Here is a 20,209-nt window from a genome sequence, read left to right as displayed (position 1 = left end):
AAAGGTATCGCTATATTGCGTCGATAAAACAAAAAGCACACAAACATGAACTGCGGTGTGCAAAAGTTAAAAAGCAACACATGAGAACAGTTGTGCAGTGCTCACCTTTCCTAACCTTCGCTATTAAGAGAGGAGATTGCAGAATTGACCCTGCGTCACACTCTCTCCGCTCTCCTGGCTCGCCCTCATCAACCAGGCGATCTCACAAAAACAGCCCCACTTTCACATCATTACTGTACGGTGCAATCATCATTCATTGTTGAGTGCTTTGATGGATTACAGATCCATTGTTCTCATAAATAAAAAAGTATAATAACAGGCTGACAATGTCACGCCATCCCCAACCCTGCTCCCCTCTTTTCCCTACAGATATAAAGGGAAAACCTATCGTTCAACCATCCGTATAGTCCGCCTCGCAGACCAGATCCCAGACTTCTGCCGTAAGGTGTGCGTGAAGCTTCAGTGCTGCCCGAACCTCTTCAGCCCTGTCCTCGTTACCGACAAGTGCCCGGAGAACTGCTCCGTACAGACAAAAACCAAATACAGTGAGTCTCTGTAATTATACGCATCACTTCCTTTCACCACAGTTATGAAGAAGACTCCAAATCAAAGCCTGTGACGCGGCAGAGTGTATAATTGCCTCTGATGAGTAGCCAAGTTTTGTTTTGGGTGCATTGTTTTCAACATCTGCTGTGCGTCTGCAGCCTATTACTATGGGAAGAAGAGGAAGCTGTCCAAGCCAATGGGAGGAGAGGAGACTGCAGAGGGAGAGCTGGCCAAGCCGACGCGCCGCAGGAAGAAGAGGAAAGCTATCTTTGTGCAGAAGAAAAGGCGCTCGTCAGCTGTGGACTACACTCCTGCTGGCTCACCGCAGGTTAGACAACGCTTCATCTCTTCCCTTCCCTTTTTTTTTTTTTGTCTTGCTTATATTGTGACAGCGGGTGTCCTGTACGCTCCTGCTCACGCAACAGGCGGATAATAAGGGTACCGTCATAATCAAATGCATAAATAATAACAAACTTGTCTCTAAATATGACAAATACAGGAAGAAGAGGAGCTTCAAAGGCAGGAAATGTAGCTCAGTGTTGCTTTTATGTTTATTCACACATAATTTACATGCTGATCACAACCAATCGAAGGCCCCCCCGACTCGGTTTTATGAGTGATTTTGTAAGAAGAAAGAATTTAGAGCTTAACAAGTCTGTGATGAATGAACGTTTTGGGGTTTTTAAAAATAGCCGGCGGAGGTGAACAAAACAGACGTTACCTGACAGATCAAAGGAAGTGGGTGATGTGTGAGTGTGATAGCACTTTATTGAATCTAAATCTAGTATCAGATCAAGTTATTGAAACCAAATTGAACCTGTGTAGGTTTAGCTTTCAACAGTTTTTAATAAAAGTTTAAAAATAACTTAATATTTAAGAGCTAAAACTCAAATGTTGACATTCAAAGAACTAAAAGAAGTTCTGCTGGGTATATTTGCCATCTAGTTTAATGATTAACCAAATGTTATATATATATATATTTATTATAATGCTTTCATACATTGTCATACTTGTATTTTTCCACATCTTTTTATGTGTGAATGAATTGTTTATATGCATTTTCTTTTTGCATGCTCGCTTGCTTCAAACTCTCTTTCAAGGGACAAATAAATTATAGTGAGTTAAAATATTTTGCACATTTCTCTTTACTAATAAAAAAAAGAGAGCAGAGATAAAAGATTCCTCAGGAGATCCTTTAGACTCAGATCTTAACGAATCTGGATATGAACCAACTTGGAACCGGAGCCAAATATGGACCTGGCTAGTGAAATCCAACCCTCGTTAGCAAACTAATCTAACTGCTGCCGCCTCCAGATCTTTTGCTCTCTCTGGAAACTAGAAACCCTGAAGAATCGCGGCTAACGTCACTTTCTAGCATCTTCTTCCTCCTCTACATGTGGTCAGCTCATATGTCTCCTCCTGTGGGGAGAAAATGATGCCGACAGACCTGTAATGCGGTCCGGTTTGACCGTCATCTGGACTATTTCAGTCACTCAAACGTTTCATTAAAAAAAAAAGAAACAGTTGATTAAAATGTTTCATGTCCCGCTTGAGGTGAATGTATTTATATTTATCTTGTTTGCATGGATGATGATACTTTGCAGCTTGAATCTTGTGAAGAAATGAACAACTTTATACACCAGGAAGAGTTTTAATAATGATAAATCCACTTATGGCGAGATTTAAAGTAACAAACAAGTGAGCGCACGTCACCTCTCTGACTCTCAGCTTCTCCTCCTCCTTCAGGACAGTGACGAGGGAGAGGAGGATGAAGAGATGGCGCTGCAGTCGGGCAGTGAAGGCACCAGCTCAGAGCCGCGCGAGGACCACACCGACGCCTCCTCGGTGGAGGTGACCAGCAGCCGCCCTCGCCGCGCCGCTACGCTCCGCAGGGCCGCCAGCGCCGGCAACGCCACGAGCAGCCAGGAGGCTCCCGAGGGCCGCAGGAGGTCGACTCGCTCGCTGTCGGCTTACAACCAGAACAACAACAAGTACCAGCCGCCCAAAGGACAAGACATGCAGGTTAGACGGGTGGACTGTCATCAATTAATCAAACTTTATTTGTATAGCACTTTTTGCACAAGTTAGTGCAATTCAAAGTGCTTCACAGATGATTGACAGGCTGATAATAAGACAGAACAAATGTAAAAAGTAAAAAAAATTGAGACTAATTAACACGAGAAATAAAATTAATGACCATGTAATAGAAATAATAATATTAATGATGTTAAAATAAAACAGAGGAGGTTCAGTCCTCACAGTAGCCAGTTAACAAACATGTTCTGTTGATGAATATATTGATAATTTGATTAGATAATTGGCGAGTCGCTCCTTTTCAGGCAACCAATCATCATTATATTAGATGGGGCGTCCTGCGGTTGTTGCTGATGGTGGAAAAACAATATCAAACAAATAGATAGTAGCCTTAAAAAAATGCTACTATCGATGCTAATCTATCATACAACAGCGGTTAGAGAAGTAGTATGTTGTCAAGATGTTGTTGTCATAGAAACAAAACACATGCGCTCCAAGCACCCTGTGTTTTTCCACCAGAGAAAAACACAACATAGACACAAACCCTAATGGGACATACAATATTTAAGTGTGTTAGTGTCTCCTCGAGACAGAGAGAAGCACATTTCATAGACGCTACAATAACTTTGGTCTTTGACTTTGCACACATGCGAGTGAGTCTGGTAATGTACAACTGACCTGTGAATAGATTAATACACTACGAGCATCAACAGGAACACCAGGTTAACTTGACAGAGGATGAATGTACTGCAGCTCCTGTATCAGCATGAATCAGCAAAGTGATGTATGAAGAAGGATTATCTGATTATCAACTGCTACTGAGTTATTATTCATTAACTTACTGGGTCTTTTGTGTGGTTTGTCAGGTGGAGGAGGAGGAGGGTCAACTGGTTCTGGACAGAAACCCTCTAGAGTGGAGCGTAGATGAAGTCGTCCAGTTTATCAACTCTACTGACTGTGCGTCCCTGGCCAACATCTTCCAGGAGCAGGTAAACAAACATAAAGTTGCACCCCCCCAAAAAGGAGCAACTTATTTCCATGTTTATTTTTCATCTTTTTAAGTAAGAAAGTGGTGAACTGGCAGTTTCTCTGCACCTTTTTATTTATTTTACTCTCTTCAATCGTTTAACTCGTTACAACACTGAGCTAATATTTGTCTTGTAGTACAGCTCAGATGTCATGCAGGTGTTAGAGATATTTATTCAGCGGCTGTTGCAACATGTTGATTAAACATTTTACTCGCCCATAATTCTCCACTTTATATGACCAGGAGTATTTCTAAAATGTCTTTGCAACAACAATTACTGGAGAGTTTTTGGTGAAAATCGTTTAAAACCAACTTAATGAGTCTTTCACAGCGGTCAGAATGATAAATACTGAAAGTAACATGCTAGAGGTTTGTGAATGAAAATGAGTTGTTGGCCAGTTTCGTCTTTTTCTTTCTATTTTCCTCGCAGCTGTCGCCAAGAGCTTGCTCATGGGGGAATTGTTGGGTCTCTGTAAATTAAAGAGTAAAGAAGAAAAGTGTCCTGAGATGACTTTTGTTGTGATTTGGCGCTATATATAAATAAAACTGAATTGAATTAAATCTAAAAGTATATCAGTAAAAAGCTTTAATTTTTTTTTTGTATGTCTTCCTGTGCAGGACATTGACGGTCAGGCGCTGCTGTTGCTGACTCTGCCCACAGTGCAGGAGTGTATGGACCTGAAGCTCGGCCCTGCCATCAAATTGTGCCACCAGATAGAGCGAGTCAAGGTTGCCTTTTACAGACAGTACGCTAACTGACTGAGGAGCAGCGACAGCGAATCACCCACTGAACGTCCAGTGAGTCGAGAGAAATGTTGTGGTCATGCACGACTGGGAAATGTTGGATTAACTTCCTCCTGATGGAAACTTTGGACTACTTTTGTGGAGTTGTGGGGATTTCCAAACTGCAAGAAGAAGGGATATTTTCTTGGAGCTGTTGCACTGGAAAAGCACAAACTAAGTGACAGCGGAGTAAATAATGGAGGATGTTTCCCTACAAGGAGTTGAAGGATTCATATCTTGGATACAAAAACGTCCCCGCTGCTGGCTCCGGCAGAACAAAACACATCGGAGTCGATCCATGTGGCTTTACTGATCTGTGAAGACGTTATTTTGAGAAGCTGAGGACTTGTTTCTAAAGACAATTTTGTTTGTTTCTTACTTTTCAAATTCATTTTATTTGATAGAGGAGCACTATAGCATTTAATTTAAAAATTATTGACTAGAAAAACGCTTTAAAGGGGACCTACTATGCTTTTCCTTATTTTCATCATATATATAATGTTACAATGTCGGATGTTCATATTAAATGTGAGCAGAGTGTCAAATAATGAGGTAAATGTAAGTAGAAGTTATCCCTGAGCAAAAAGCACCGGCTTTAGACTGCTCTGAACACTCGGCTTCCAACGTTTTTTTCTACTTTCAGCCGAGTCGATGGCGGCTCGTGATGGATTTCTTTATATGATCGTCTGCTCCACGCACAGCGCGCCAGTTCACTGCTCCGCTCCGCTAACATTATGGCATTTTTCCATTGTTTTGGGAGTAGCCACGCTGAGCCATGACTCCATTACACAGCACAGCAAAGTGAAAAAAAGATGTTTACCTGCTGGAGGTGTGCTGGTCATCTGCAGCTCTTCATCAAACAACATCATCACTGTGGCTGTTTTCGCTTGCACTATTCCTCCCTGCATCATTTCTAATTATTCATTATTTCTAACCAAATTTCTTCATATCTTGTTGTGTTGAACTGTCTTCAGCGCTGCTAATGAAGCTCTAATAATTCGATGAACACATTTCATTTCCTGTAAATTCTTCAGTGACAAAGGAAATGTCAACTGGGTTTTCATCAGCAGTAACTTAACACGACTCTGATACGGCTGACCCTCGGCAGGCTTCCTGAAAGCTAGCCAATCAGAACAGAGAAGGCTCGTCAGGAGGGAGGCCTTAAAGAGACAGGAGCTAACACAGCCTGTTAGAGACAGAGGCTGAACTGAGGGGCTGCATAAAGGGCCAGTAAAAGATAAATAAGGAGTTTTTTTGAAATGTAAGTCATGCAAAACTACTCTAGTCGAGTCCCAGAATAAAAATATAGAGCTGGAAATGAGCGTTATAGGTCCCCTTTAAGAGTTTACCCCCTTTTGTGTAACATAATTGGTTTCGAAAAAGCCTAATGAAAAAACATATTTAATAACCCAAGAAGTAATATATTTGGAATATTTATTGTTATCCTTATTTATGAGGAGTTATCTATTTGGGTGTAGAAAAAAAGAATCAAATATATCATAATAACTACATAAACTCCTGTTCCACTGAAACAAACCCTGAAAGTTATTTCACAACCAGAAACCAGAAACCGCATTAGTTTAGACTTACACTTCAGTTTGTGTCTGTAGGGGACAAAATAACACCTTCTGAAATAATTTAAACCCAGTTTTACTCTCTTCTCATTGTTACAATCACATGAAAACAATCATGTAAGCTATTCTGTGTCCATCTATGCAAATGTGTTGCAAATATTTTTGATAAGTAAGAAAATAAATTTCTATTGATTTTTATCAGTTTGTTTTGAATTTTCTTCCACAGTTTTTCTTGTTGCTACTACTACAACTGCCAGCTGTTTGTATCAGCGTGATGTATTGTACTTGCAAAACTGAAAACCAGTCAGCCAACTGTTGTGGAAATAGATTATATGAGTGTAGAATATGTACAGCGTTGATGATTGGAGTAAAGGTTTAGAAACACCAAGCTCAGCACAGCAGGGAGGGATGATAATAACTTCCCTCTGTGGGAACTTAGACTCAGAGCCTTAAAGGTGGATGCTAGGCTTTTGTAATGCTATTAATGAACTGCAGCAGTAGCAGGAAGTGAGGAGTATGTGACTGCCTGAACTAGCTTGCGGGCTTCACTTCATTAGTTTTGAACAACAGATAAATATAGATAATCTCACTTAAGCAAAAGTCCAGAAGACAATCCTGTTTTATATTTCTGATAACAGTTTGAATGAGTAATTTATGATGATTTAATAATTAATGAGTCTATGTGGAGTGCCTCTTTATTAGCTGTGAGTTAAGTTATATTTTATAACATTTTATAACACAAAATCAAAAGTGGCTCAATACATTATACAGTATTTTTTGACAAAAAATCCTTGAGTCAAGGTAGACTTAGTAGCTTTATCAGAAGCTTTTCACAGTCTTCACATTTAAAATGAATCTATATAAATTCTAAATGTAAAAAAAAGTTCTTCATTTCTCATAAAAAACAAAACTTATATTTCCTAGCAATAAAAACAGAGTATCAATGTGCCGTTTCCAGATGTGACGGCACATCTGTGACGAGCAGCGAGGTGTGTGAGAACAAAAGTTCCATCGTAAAAGCAGCGACATAAGTGAAACACTCGACAGGCAGTTATGAGTCACTACACAGCAGCCATAAAACAACAAGAAGAAGGAAAGTGACTGACTGACCACAACTCACATGTTGTGGGGAAATACAACAGCTACTATCAAAATGCTAGTGAGTGCTCCTTGAATTAAGAACTTTTTTTTTTGTCAAACTCCTTTTTCCAAGGTTAAAATCAATTCAACAATAGATTTTCTTATATAAAAGTTGTAAAACACAACCTGCTGTTGTGCAATTGACAAACTTCTGCTCGTTTGTTCATTGCAAGATTGATCAATTAGGTTGTCCTGTTAAAAAAAATCCGAAGTCCAACCTGCTGTGTATTGCATATGCATCAAGGATGGAGCACACAGCACATGGTCACTTTATCATATGCCCAGAAACTAACCAGTACTCCTATGTTGGAATACTACCTGGCTCTCCCAATTTTATTTGGGACAAGGCACTATGTGAGCTTCTTATAGCTCTGTTTGACACACAGGGCCACAAAATGAGCTTGTAATGCAGAGCCTGCTGTAGTTGATACCGTGTTTATAAATGTGCAGCTAATCAGACCATCTCAGACTTATCAACACACAGTGAATTCAGGGTTTTTGGGGGTAGATACCTGGTTTACCACGCTGGAGATATATCCTCGTTTATCATTAATGACCAATAACTCATTGAAATCAACAGAAACAAAGAACTAACTCAGGTATTACACACCCTTTCTTAATAAATTGTTAGTTTTACCTGTTTTGCATCCCCTAAAGTTGCCACAAAATAATGTTTTTTAATTGCTTACCAATGTTTTTGGTTATTTTTCTGTTCACAGAGACACTAAATGATGGTTTTATCTATTATAAATATAGTGTGTTACTGACATAATCATACATATTTAAGCTACTCATTAATTTCACATGAACACAAATCTGGGTTAGCATTAACCCATTCATAAAGGACTTACAAACATAATTATTTGAGATATTACTACAACTACTTCAAGCTAACAACCCTTCTGGTGAGAAAGTATCTTCATCAGCTCCTCATATGTGAAGCCACAGTTGTTTCAGGGACGATTAAGGGTTAACAGATGCTCGCTCATGCATGGTGAGATATAGGAAGTCAGACGTGACTGTGGTTAACAGAACAAACACACAGTAATGCAGAAAGTCACACTTAAAGAGGAACCACACTCCTCTCTGCTCTTCTGTTGAAACAATTTCACACACTTGATTCACTTAACTTGCACTGTTCAGAAGAGGCAACTGAGTTATGCGATTACCTTTTACTTCAAGAAAGGATCGAGTAAAATGCATTTGATTAAAAGCTATTTTTAATTACATAAGAAAAAAACATATACTGTAAAACTCCAGTGTTCATATTGTAATTAACAATCATTATTTGTTAAAAAGTGGTACAGTATGTAGGTGAAGTTTCTGAGCTCTGAAAAGTCACGATAAAATACAATTCTTTTTCACGATGTGAACAAAAACAGAATAATTACAGGATGCCAAATATTGTAAATTATGATGGTTTATAAAATGACTTTTTTCTGCAGTGACAAACAGACAGCGTTGACAGACACAAATGTATTCCACAAAAAAACCAAACAGCGCAATTACACGTGAAATAAGCCAGGCTGTCTCAAAACAAAGAAAAGGAAAAATACCACTAAGTGTGCAAACAAAAGCTGTAATTTTATCTTTCTTCCATGAATTAAAATATCCTTTTCAGACAGTGGGCGTCAATGCAAGAGCTCTGAAAGCTTTCTCTACAGACAGGGAATAAAACTACAGTCCTTCATTCAAAAGCTGTTTACAAATCGAGTTTCTTTAACCTTTATTGATACAGGGTTGGTTGGCTGAGTAGAAATACTCTTTAACAGCAACACCCTGTTAAATAAACAGCTTGATGTAACATGACCAGACACAAACAGAGCTGAATAATAAAAAGGAAAGCAGGATCGGTTACAGCGGTTACAGGCAGGTGTGAGCTGATACCTGATAACTTGACACTACTGATTATTACATCATATTATAATCCCACTTAAAACATTGGAGCAATGACTCACAGTCTAGTTACTAGCCTTTTCTGGATCTTTCATTGTCAGTCACTGTCTGCATCAGCAGAAGTTTCTATAGTGGCCTGTGGATTGAAAGCTCTGGAAAAAGCTGATACTGTAAGTAGACATTGAGGCAATAATCACGCATAATTCCCTAAATTAGTTTGAGATTCCTGAAGCATCGATAGGTCTTGGTATTATTTAAAATTCTTTGACACCAGTGTTCTTTGGTTTTTTTCTACAAAACCAAAGAAGACAAACCACTTACCTATCAAATGTCTTATCATAAGAAGCCATACAACATCTTGGTGTAAATGTGGTATGTGGCATTAGTTCATGCTATATACTTCCCTATAAATAAACATCAAATAAAAACTAAAATAAAATGAATCAGGAACCACGTAATCAATGACTAATTAATGTGATTGTGACCCCAAGTGGCAGTTTTTAATGAAGAAACCAAAGAATCCTGCGCTGTCGATCACTTTTACTCACTTTATTAACAACGTTTCAGTCTGCAGACTTTCATCAGATCAAATCTACACAATCAAACAGCACTGGAGCCAAAACAACAAACAAGTATGGTAACACTTTATTTTTACAGGTCCCTTAGTTCTCTACTCATTTTCTCAGTAATTTCCTTTAAATAGTTGCTATGTAAATTTAGGACATTTCTTTAGAAGAGTTGTGAAATGTCATAGTATACAGGAAACGGAGCCATTCTAAAGAAAGAACCACATATGCTAATGCATAGATTGACACAAAACTACACATCGAAATGTTTTTTTTCTGTCAGTTAAAGTTATTAAGATGTTTTGAAAATTAATAACCATGTATGAGCCCAAATATAATGAGTGGTTATCATCTGTACCAAATTGCACCACCCCCAATTTTTGGGAAAATGTCCTAAAAAATTAACTGGTAAATTTTCCAGCAAATTAGTATAAAATTAACAGACCTGCAAAATAAAGCATTACCACAAGTACCAAAAGCAAACTTCCAGTCAGATTTCTCATCTTGTTATCAAGTCTTTGCTTTTCTTACAGTGAAACATTCTTGATCCTACATACCTGTCTGATGTCCAAGAACTTTATTGTAATTGTTTCCAGCTTTCAGCACTGTACAGTTTCTGATCAATGTAAGGCTCCATACCCTCCCCTAAAAGCATCAGCTGTTCATTAGAGTGAGGGGCCAGAGTTCAGGAGATACTAAGATACAAGATGACATACTGTATAAGACGTCGATGTAAGGCTTTATAGATACAGAAATATTGATTCTCTTTAGAACAATTATTTGCAGAATGGTGGTATAGAAAGATAGGACACATGGGGGAAGAGAGAGAAAGAGGAATGCTTGCAAACAAAGCCAAAACTGAACAAGGGATATTGCAGCTACAACACATGGTATACACATTAGACCAGTGGCATCCAACCATGTTGACTTAAAGTAGGTCTACGATATTCTACATACGCCTTATTGTCCACAAATCCCATGAAAAAACCAACAATTTGTAAGTCCTATGCTGTCTGTAGCTCTGGTTCCTAGTGAATATGCAAATCTTTACTATATATATAGATAAAACAGCTGGGCACTGTAGTTTTTATCAAACGTTACCCAAACAGGTGAAAATAGTGCTTTTGTTGGGGACTATTTTCAGAGGTGGATCAGTACACATTTGGTGCTCCAGTGAGTATTTAAAGCAGCAGAATGGTGTGTGTGGGGTTGACTCAAAATAAACTAGTGTGTGTGTGTTAATTATAATGAAGGAAACATGTGGCTCATTGATGTGTTCTTTATATTTTTTGAACAGTGGAGCTCTAAAGCACAAAAGAACAAGACATAACTGGCTTTTAATGGGATTTGTCGACAATAAGAAAAATATGGAATATCGCCAGACTTATCCTTTAAAACAAAGAAACGACCCTCATCACATCATCATAATGTAACACGACCAGACACAAACAGATCTGAATAATAAAAAGCAAAGCAGGATCGATTACAGCCGTTACGGGCAGGTGTGAGGTGATACCTGATTAATGGTGATGAAGTTACAGAGGAGTTTATTTTTTAACTTTCAGGTGACACTATAGATTGTTCCATGAGATCAGTGTACTAACAATAAAATAAGACCTACCTAAAACATTGGACTAAATAATTTTGACTCATAGTCAAGAACTTGATGTCAAGTTGGAACGTTTTAACTGGTTGATGTTGAAACTCTCAGGAAAATAGTAACAGAAGCCCTCCACATGTTCCCTTGACCCAATTCCTATTTCCCTTTTTAAAACTATCTTTAACTCTGTATTTGAAGACATCTTTGCCACAGTAAATCACTCCCTACAGCCTGGTGTCTTCCCCATTGATTTTAAAAAGAAAGGGAACCTGGATATTTTAACACCCAGCAATTTTGGGTCTCACTTCTCCAATTTTTAAGCAGAAAGTTTGGAGAAACTAGTTTTAAATCAGCTAAGTACCCTTTTTAATATCAAACACTAGATTAGAAATGTTTCAATCAGGTTTTAGGACACATCACCACACAGAGACATAAACCTGCTAAAGGTAGTGAATGACATCAGAACAAATCTCGACAGCAACAAGTCTTCAGTTGTGGTTCTGCCTTTGATACTGTGGACCACCAGATTTAGACAGATTAAGTGAGCGTGTTGGCCTGTCTGGAATTGTTTTAACTGGTTTACCTCTTCTCTTTGCGTAAGAAAATGCTTTTTTTTTCTATAGGTGACCACTCCTCCAAACACTAAGAGGTTACCTGAGAGGAAAATTATTGTATGAATATGTATAAATCTCTACAGTAATAACAGTCATAAAAACCATGTTTGTGCATCTGAAAGAGACCCAAAGAACACCTGTTCATGCTGAAGCATATCCTGCCGTGTCTGTATGCGTAAAACCACGCGTAGAGTAGTCACAACAACTCCTGGAGGTTGGTATGAAAGAGATAAATGAGTATTCACTCCACTCTTCGAGGCTCACTCCTCTGCAGCAGCATGTATGTCTGTTTTAAGTATGAGTGAGTCACACTCTGAGCATTAAAGAAAGTGTGACCATACTGTTTTGAGAAATAGTTTTTTTTTCCTCACTGAAGTCAAGCTGAAGAGGTGAAATGCCCTGACAGAACTACAGGTATCAATTTTAGGACTGTTACTTTTTAATCTGTACACCTGGGCCGTGTCCGGGGTCTCTCTCCACAGCTTTGCTGATGACACTCAGCTCTATGTGGCCGTGTCTCCTGATGACACTGGGCTGACTGACTCACCTTTTAACTGGATGACACAGAAATGTTTACATCTCAACTAAAATAAATCATTGGTTCAAAGGCTCAGAGAGAGAAACTGACCCCCAAACTAAACACATTGGGACTCAACCAAAGCAAAGAAGCAAGAAATCTAGGAGCAAATTTTGCCTCAGATTTTGGTTTCAAGGCCAGTGTCTCAAAAACAGTATTTTATAGTTTGAAGAACATCTCAGAAATGCGGCCTTTTCTCTCTCTGAGCAACACAAAGAGACTGATGCACACTTTTATAACTAGCAGGCTGGACGACTGTAATCAGCTACAATTGATAAAGAATTGTGCTGCATGAGTGCTGACTAAGACCAGCACACATTACGCCTATTTCAAAGTCTTTCCACCAGTAACCCGTTAGTTTTCGTTTTGATTTTAAAATTCTTTTATGAGGCACTACATTGTCTTGCATGAGACTACTTCTCAGAAATGCGTTTGGTTCATGAATCAGGAAGGCCCCTAAGATCCTCTGGTTCTTCTCTTTTAGCTGTTCCACAAAGCAGAACAAAAACCTTCACTGACGCTGCTTTCAGCCGTAACGCTCCAAGCCACTGGAACAACCTTCAGAGGATCTGAATGTAAACTAAAAACCCATCTGTTTAGTCTGGCTTTTATGTAGTGACTTATAATTTTATAACCTCTTATATATTATCATCATTATTATCCATTTTATTCTATTCAATTTAGTAACATGTTACTGTTTTACTATAATCCATTTATTTGTGTAGTATTTCATAATTTTATTTTTTTGATTGTTGTTTTTATTGCTTGTATTATCATTTATCTTTTATCATCTTAAAGGTCCAGTGTGTAGAATTTAGTGGCATCCAGCGGAAAGGACTTGGTAGCAATGGAATATAACATTCACTAGTATGTTTTAATCAGTGTTTAATCACCTAAAAATAAGAATCATTGTGTTTTCGTTACCTTAGAATGAGTCCTTCATATCTACAGAGCGAGCAGGTCCTTTTCCACAGAGGCTGCCATGTTGCATCACCATGTTTCTATGGTTGCCCTGAACAGGCAAACCAAACGCTGGCTTTGGAGAGGGCCTTTCGCGTATTTCGCGAGTTTGTTTGTAATCTGCAACCTCACCGCTAGATGACGCTAAATCTTAGACACTGGCCCTTTAACTACCCATCTTTTATTGTTGTGCTATTCAATTAACTCTTTTGCTTTTTAATTATTTTGGTGCACTTTAGTCTCTAAATATATTTTTAGCATCCCACTGTTTTGACAATTGCTTGTGAAGCATTTTGAACTGCATTTGATTTGTTTGAGAGGTGCTGAATAAATAAAGTTTGATTGATTGATTGATTGTCTACTTACTTACCAGAGCTTTCATTGTCATTCATTGTCTGCATCAGCAAAAGAAGCATCTGCAGTGGCCTGTAGATTGAAAGCTCTGGAAAAAATCTAACAAATAGACATTGAGTTAATTATTGATTCAATAATTGAGTCACTGTGTGTACAGCGGCTGTAATAGTTGTAACGATGGAGTTATCATTCCCTTCATAAACAGCCTAATTTGAATAATTTCAAAGGTCTGATGAGGTAAAACCATTCAGCATTTTTGCAAGAAAAGTCCAAAATAATCAGAATTTTGTGGAGCAGAAATACATATTTTATTAAATCTCGTTGTAGACCACTAGGCCTAATAAATGAACATAAAGCAGATTATATCTACAGGTACATCTTACTGACATCTAAGCTAAAATTTTAGGAGTGATCACAGGGGGAAAGTATTAAAAAAAAGGACATAATGGTGGGGAATCAGACTTTACTTTATCAAAAAGAAACTGAAACAGAAAACACTGTCAGCAGCAACATAAAGAGTCCGCACAACACGTGAGATGACAGAACCATTAGGAAGGCGTTTTATTGGCAGAACATTTCCTTGGTGGCAAAATAAACACAATTACCCTCATATGTGTGGTGATGATGACTGTTTCATGTAGCAACATAATTAGAGGTAATGCAGTCACGCATGCAGCACATGACCTGATGTGCTGATTCATTTGTCGCTGTTTTCTGCGTAAGTAGAAGGAAATTCATAAAGGCGGTGATTCACATTCAGAGTGTATTCAGCAGCGAGAGGCGTCGTGCCTCACCAGCTCTCTGTACGGGTGCAGCTGAATTAATTTAATAGCTTTCTCTCTCTCTCTCTCATACACACACACACACTAGAGCGCTTCCCCAACTCTGACACTTTGTATTGAGTCACTCTGAAAAGCTGCTACCTTATACTGTTGCCTGGCAACCTCATATCAAACGTCCGCTTTGCATGATTTTCCTCCCCTGTTGTATGGGAATACAAACTAAGTCATGACAGCAGAGGAGTAAACAGACGTTTTATTCAGAGGGAAGCCCTGAATGAGAGCAGACAGGGAGTTCATGTTTCATATTCAGCTGCTGTGGTTTCAAATAGTTTCAGTTAAAGGTTGGCGACAGATGTAACGGTTCACCAATATTGACAGAAGATCAGATATCTTGTCAGTCGTGTTGTCTGACTCCGGCTGATCAAAGCTCTTCTTTGTCTTTGTTAAAGTAGCGATCCATCACTCGTGCACACTTCAGCAGATATTGAGAATCTATCTTTGATTTTGAAGCTTTTTTTTTTTTTTTTTTTTTTTTAATTCCTGTGGGAGCCAACAGACAATCAGACAGCTTGACATCATGTCTACATGTTTCTAATATTCAAGTGTTGGAGTGGTTCTACAAAAAAAAGCATCATTTATTGATAAAATTCATGTTTTCAGTAGAGTATAAATCCACAGAGTTCCTTGTTTGCAGTCAAGTCAAGTCAAATTTATTTGTACAGGCCAATATCACGAGTCACAAAGTCGCCTCAGGGAGCTTTACAATCTCTACTACATACATCATCTTCTGTCCTTGGACCCTCGATTCGAATGAGGAAAAACTTGCCCAAAAAAAAAAAAAAGCTCCTTTAATGGGTAAGAAAAATGGAAGAAACCTCAGGAAGAGCATCAGAGGAGTGATCCCTCTTCAATATACAGAAAGATGGAAAAATTCTTGACATCAAAGAGCACTTTTGTCCACCGACACTTTTTGTTTACTAAGCAAAGACGCACTCTTTCCTTCTCTCACGTTTACAGTGTTTGACTAAAACTTTCTTTAAATATGATGAATTTATGCCTTTAAAGTATACTTGTCAACCATTAAACCATTTCATATTTTTGTGGGACACAATCAGGCAGCTTTAGCATTTCATTACTGTAGAGTGATTATTTAAAAGCATAATTTATTCCAATAGTCAAATTCCCTTTTACATTCTTTAAAAATGATTATTTTACACCTTTTAACTTTACTTTTTCACCTCAAACTGATGATTTTTATTCTTTCTATTGGAAACCAGCCAATCAGAAAGCGTGATATCATGTCCAAATATTTCTAATATTCCAGTATTTTCATTAGATTGTTCATATTAGATGATAAACAAGCCTGAACTGTGTGATGCTTGAAGAAAAAAAAAAAAGCATCACCTTCTTTGTTGTACTTGCCTACATAGTTGCACTATGAACTCAGGCCAGTGTAATATCCTGGTTCACCAGAGACTGGAGCGGGTCATGCTGCAACTAAACTGGTCATGCTGGTAAAAACAAATATAAATATTATTCAGGTACTCTTGTGCAGAGCGAGGAGGAAAAGTAAATTACAAGCCTTTATTTAGTCAGGCTTAACGGTTTAAAGTATCAACTGGTTTCAACCTCTCAGAGCCTTCATCATGAGGGTGGAAATAATAAAAACAGGTTTGTTATATAGACTAAACACCAGGAGTAAACATTAGTCTATCACATAATGAAATGACCAAGAAATACAAAGAAAACAACACTTCCAAGCTTTTCTCCAGAGCTTTCAACCATGATGTTCCTCCTCAGTGGATGGATCTATTTATCTATTTATTGTTTATTTGTATGGGTATATATTGTATGTATAGATTGTGATGCCCGGCCCTAGATGGGCCTTAAAAACAGCACATAACATAAAACGACAAGCACCCGATCACTCACTTACCACATGACTGAACTTTCTCTAAACTGTTTCAGTTTGACTTTAAAATGTTTGAGTTCAGTGGGTGACGAGTTCCACATATTGATCATCCAAACAGAAAAAGTCGTCATCCGTCCAAACGAGGATTTACAAAAAAGGCACATCATGATTCCCAGTAGACTCGCCTCGTGTTACCGAGCCGCACGTCACCATCAAAAAGCACCTTTAGTTCAGGTTTGTCTATCATTGTCTAAAGATGTGATGTAGTTTTCACGGATATATACAATTCCTCTAAAATAAGACCTCAATCTAATCACCAACTACTAAAATCAGACACCAATCTCTCCCAGAATGCAATGCTGTCAGAGGACATGTTGAACTTTTATTTGTTTATTGATTTATTTTGGGTGTGTGGTATGTTTTTTTTTTGTTGTTTTTTTTTTCTTGACTGGAAAAATCTATCTCTCCCTCCTCCTACATACCGAAGCCACAGCTGAATGGAACAAGCTTGTGCCGCCTCTCTGTGGGCTGTCAAGAGTCACTGGGTAATGTAGGAAATCACATCGTCTCATGTGCTGCGGAGTGGTTATACAAAAAAAAAAAAAAAAAGTACCATTGATTCCACTGGCAAAATTAACACTTACTTGTTATTTTATGCCTTTAAACCTGCCGTTTTTCACCACAAACTCACGATATCTCAAGAATCCGGGAGTGGACTTCTGCTTTAAAAATATCAAATAAACTAAACTTTCTTGTTAAGACGAGCTGCCATCAGGTCATTAACCTGGAGCGGCTCAGTGAAGAGCTTCAAGGGCTCTGCTGCGGGTGAGTCTGAGAGGAAAAAAGTAGGAGGCAGAGGTTGAAGAAGGAGAGGAGGAGGAGTGCAACGGAGGACGAGTGAGGGGGAGGGAAAAAAAACAACTTGAGGTCTGGTGGTTGGAAAGGAGAGCGATACAGAAAATGTTTAGATGGATGCATCAGTTTGTAGATACAAAACGACGTGGAAGATGATGATGCCCTTTTTATTTATATAAAAAAAAAAAAAAAAAAAAAAATCTGATTTGGTCACGGAAAGAAATACTTATTCCATTAGACTGCATTCAATGCTTTTAAATAACACATAGGAACATTTTCAGGCACATGTGGGTGTAAAAATGTCTGCCATTCTAACCAGAGAATTTGCATGAGATGAGGTGATAAAACTCAAAAATGTGAACCCTAAAAAAAAAAAAAAAAAAAAAAGTTTATAACACATTTTTATATGCAAATCTAATAAACTGTTTTATTGAATCTGAATGAAGTCAGTCTCCGTCTGTCGGCCCATAACTTTGGTCAAAACCGAATGTATTGCCATGAAAATTTGTACACATAATCCCCAGACTTTTCCTCCAGTGCTACAAATAATCCACACATACAAGTCAAACCGGATGACATACTGCTATAATATTTACATCAGAAACCTACCAGCACATTTGTATTTCTTTTAGTGCACATTAATCAATATTAAAATGTAAATGTGAACTCTTGCCACAATGGTGAAAACTGACCTCTTTTATCTACGTGAGCTCACCATTAAATCCACTGATATGTGTTTAAAAAAAACCTGTTCAAATCTATTAAAGCTGCAGAAGATACTCGCTACTAAAACCACCCAGGACAACACACTCACTGCTCAACAGTTTAACCCCTCCGCTCTAAATCAGATTGGATGGTATGGTATTCAACTGCGGGTAACCATAGCAACAATACTTCTATGCTTCATACTACATTATCACATAACTCAGTGGTCGGACTAACCAAAGCATGTGTTAAACTGACTAGGAATTTATTTTAAAAACAGTTTAAGGGTCGAGGATGTTTTACAGATAAGAAGCCCTTTGAGGCACATTTGGATTTTCTGATTTTGATATATGTTTGATATTTTATTAATGGTTGTTAAGTTATTCATAAAACAAAAATGCTAAACATTTGCTGTTTCCAGCTTCTAAAATATGAGGATTTGCTGCTTTTCTCTGTTTTTTTTTATATATTGTTGTGAACTGAATGTCTGTTAGGTTATTCATTGTTGGTCAGATATAAAAAACAATGTCAAGATTCACTATGTTTTGACAATTTAAAGACTATTTTCGTGGCATTTTTTGACTTTATTTGACAGTTGGAAGTGCAAAGAGAGACAGGAAAAACATTTTAACCAATAGGCTACGATTGTTTGTCTATAAATTACTGACTATAAATTGATAATGACAATAATTGTCAGTTGCAGCCCCGACCTTTATAGAATATAATAAGTTTCTTTAGTCTTCTATGACAGTAAACTGAATATCTTTGGGATGTGGACTGTTGGTTGAGACAAAAGAAAACATTTGAGGACGTCACCTTAGGCTCTAGGAAACAGACATTTCGACATTTTATAGACCAAACAACTCATTAAGAAAAATAGTTGACAGATTAATTGATAATGACAATAATTGTAACTTGCAGCCCCAATCTTTATAGAATATAATGTCACAATAATTCACACTCCATTAATTTCTAATCATGCATCACTGCTCCTGGTTAAAACCTGAGGCGGAGGGAGGTTACTTCCACAGTACTCGGAGATGATAAAAACCTGTTATACCTGCTAAAACCTGTTACAACTTATTACAATCTAAACAGCCCCGAGTATCAAGAGTCAAATCACACAAGACCTGCGACAATTACACAATCAAAATCTCATTAAAATGGGTTAAAGGATCCATAGAATACAATAGAAACCCACATTATGGTAGTTAGTTATCAATCATTTTTTACATCAAATCATTTATTCAATCAGGAAAATAAAGTTGAGGTCAACCATGACTGACAACACAGAATAAAAAAAAAAGGTTTATAGATGTTTAAAAAGAGGGTGCAACCAAGCAGCAACTATCATGACTTGAGGCTGAAACCGATGCAGAAGTAGCTTAAAGTGCCACAGACGGCCTCTAGATGCTCCGACTGACTCCCGTTCAAAATGCTTCAACTTCTCTCCGGAAACAGAGTCAATAATTTGTTTCAACAAGTCATTACGGTCTCAATCTCTAAATTCAGACCCTCTAATAAGTGTGCTGGTGGACATTTTGGAAATTATTGTTCTGTTAATAAGATTTGAAGACTTATCTAGACTTATGTAGACTTATGTAGCTCTCCCCAACGACTCACAATGAGCCGGACTGTTGTTGCAATATTGTTGGTTTGCATTGAAGCCGGTTTGCAGAGTTACAGCAGATAGTCGACGCCATCTTTTACCGCTTGGAGCCAAGACCTTTTAAATAAGGAGTGCTGGGTATTGCCTTTCACGCTCGGAGCGAAGCTAATTTAGCGATTGAGACCGTATTGACTCGTTGAAACAAATGATTGACTCGGTATTTCAAGAGAGAAGTTGAGGATTGTTGAACGGGAGTCACACGGAGCAGCTAGCAGCCGTCGGTGGCGTTGCACTTCAAGGTACTTACACTTCAACCTCAAGCTGCTCCTTGCTTCAAAACAGCTCTAATGCAAACCAGTGGTTGACATCACACTGTCCTTACACCCACACTGGGTTACGACACGTTCACACAAATAAATCAAATTTGTATCAACTCAGGACACAACCAGATAAAACACAATTTGCACCCAAAACCCCATTGCATGACAGGAGACAGCTGGATGAAGGTAATTTAACTGTGAGTGTGTGTGTGTGAGAGTGTGAGAGTTTAGGTATGTGTGGATGTGGGGGAAGGCGAGGTGTATGGTTAACCATAGACTGAGCTCTCTCTGTCTGTTTCACACACTCATACACACAAACCATCTCTTGCATTGCACTGCAGACTTGAAATCTAGG

At 38.1% G+C, this 20,209-nt stretch overlaps 1 protein-coding gene and 1 long non-coding RNA gene across 8 annotated transcripts in view; one reads left to right on the top strand and one right to left on the bottom strand.

Annotated features, from left to right (window-relative positions):
• sfmbt2 (Scm like with four mbt domains 2) overlaps positions 1 to 6,162 on the top strand; it is a 56,197-nt gene extending 50,035 nt beyond the window's left edge. For both annotated transcript variants that reach the window (XM_067581347.1, XM_067581348.1), the window contains 5 exons: positions 370 to 545; positions 705 to 874; positions 2,293 to 2,568; positions 3,447 to 3,569; positions 4,226 to 6,162. In XM_067581347.1, coding sequence (XP_067437448.1) covers positions 370 to 545; positions 705 to 874; positions 2,293 to 2,568; positions 3,447 to 3,569; positions 4,226 to 4,366 — 886 coding nt within the window. In that variant the 3' untranslated portion in view covers positions 4,367 to 6,162. The remainder of the gene's footprint in view (positions 1 to 369; positions 546 to 704; positions 875 to 2,292; positions 2,569 to 3,446; positions 3,570 to 4,225) is intronic.
• LOC137175591 (uncharacterized) overlaps positions 1 to 20,209 on the bottom strand; it is a 63,761-nt gene that overhangs the window by 10,014 nt on the left and 33,538 nt on the right. The gene's annotated exons all lie outside the window — the stretch shown is intronic.

This window comes from Thunnus thynnus, chromosome 23, assembly GCF_963924715.1.
Source record: "Thunnus thynnus chromosome 23, fThuThy2.1, whole genome shotgun sequence".
Lineage (NCBI taxonomy): Eukaryota > Metazoa > Chordata > Actinopteri > Scombriformes > Scombridae > Thunnus > Thunnus thynnus.
The sequence above is the reverse complement of the archived record's forward strand: the minus strand, read 5'-3'. Positions and strand labels throughout refer to the sequence as shown.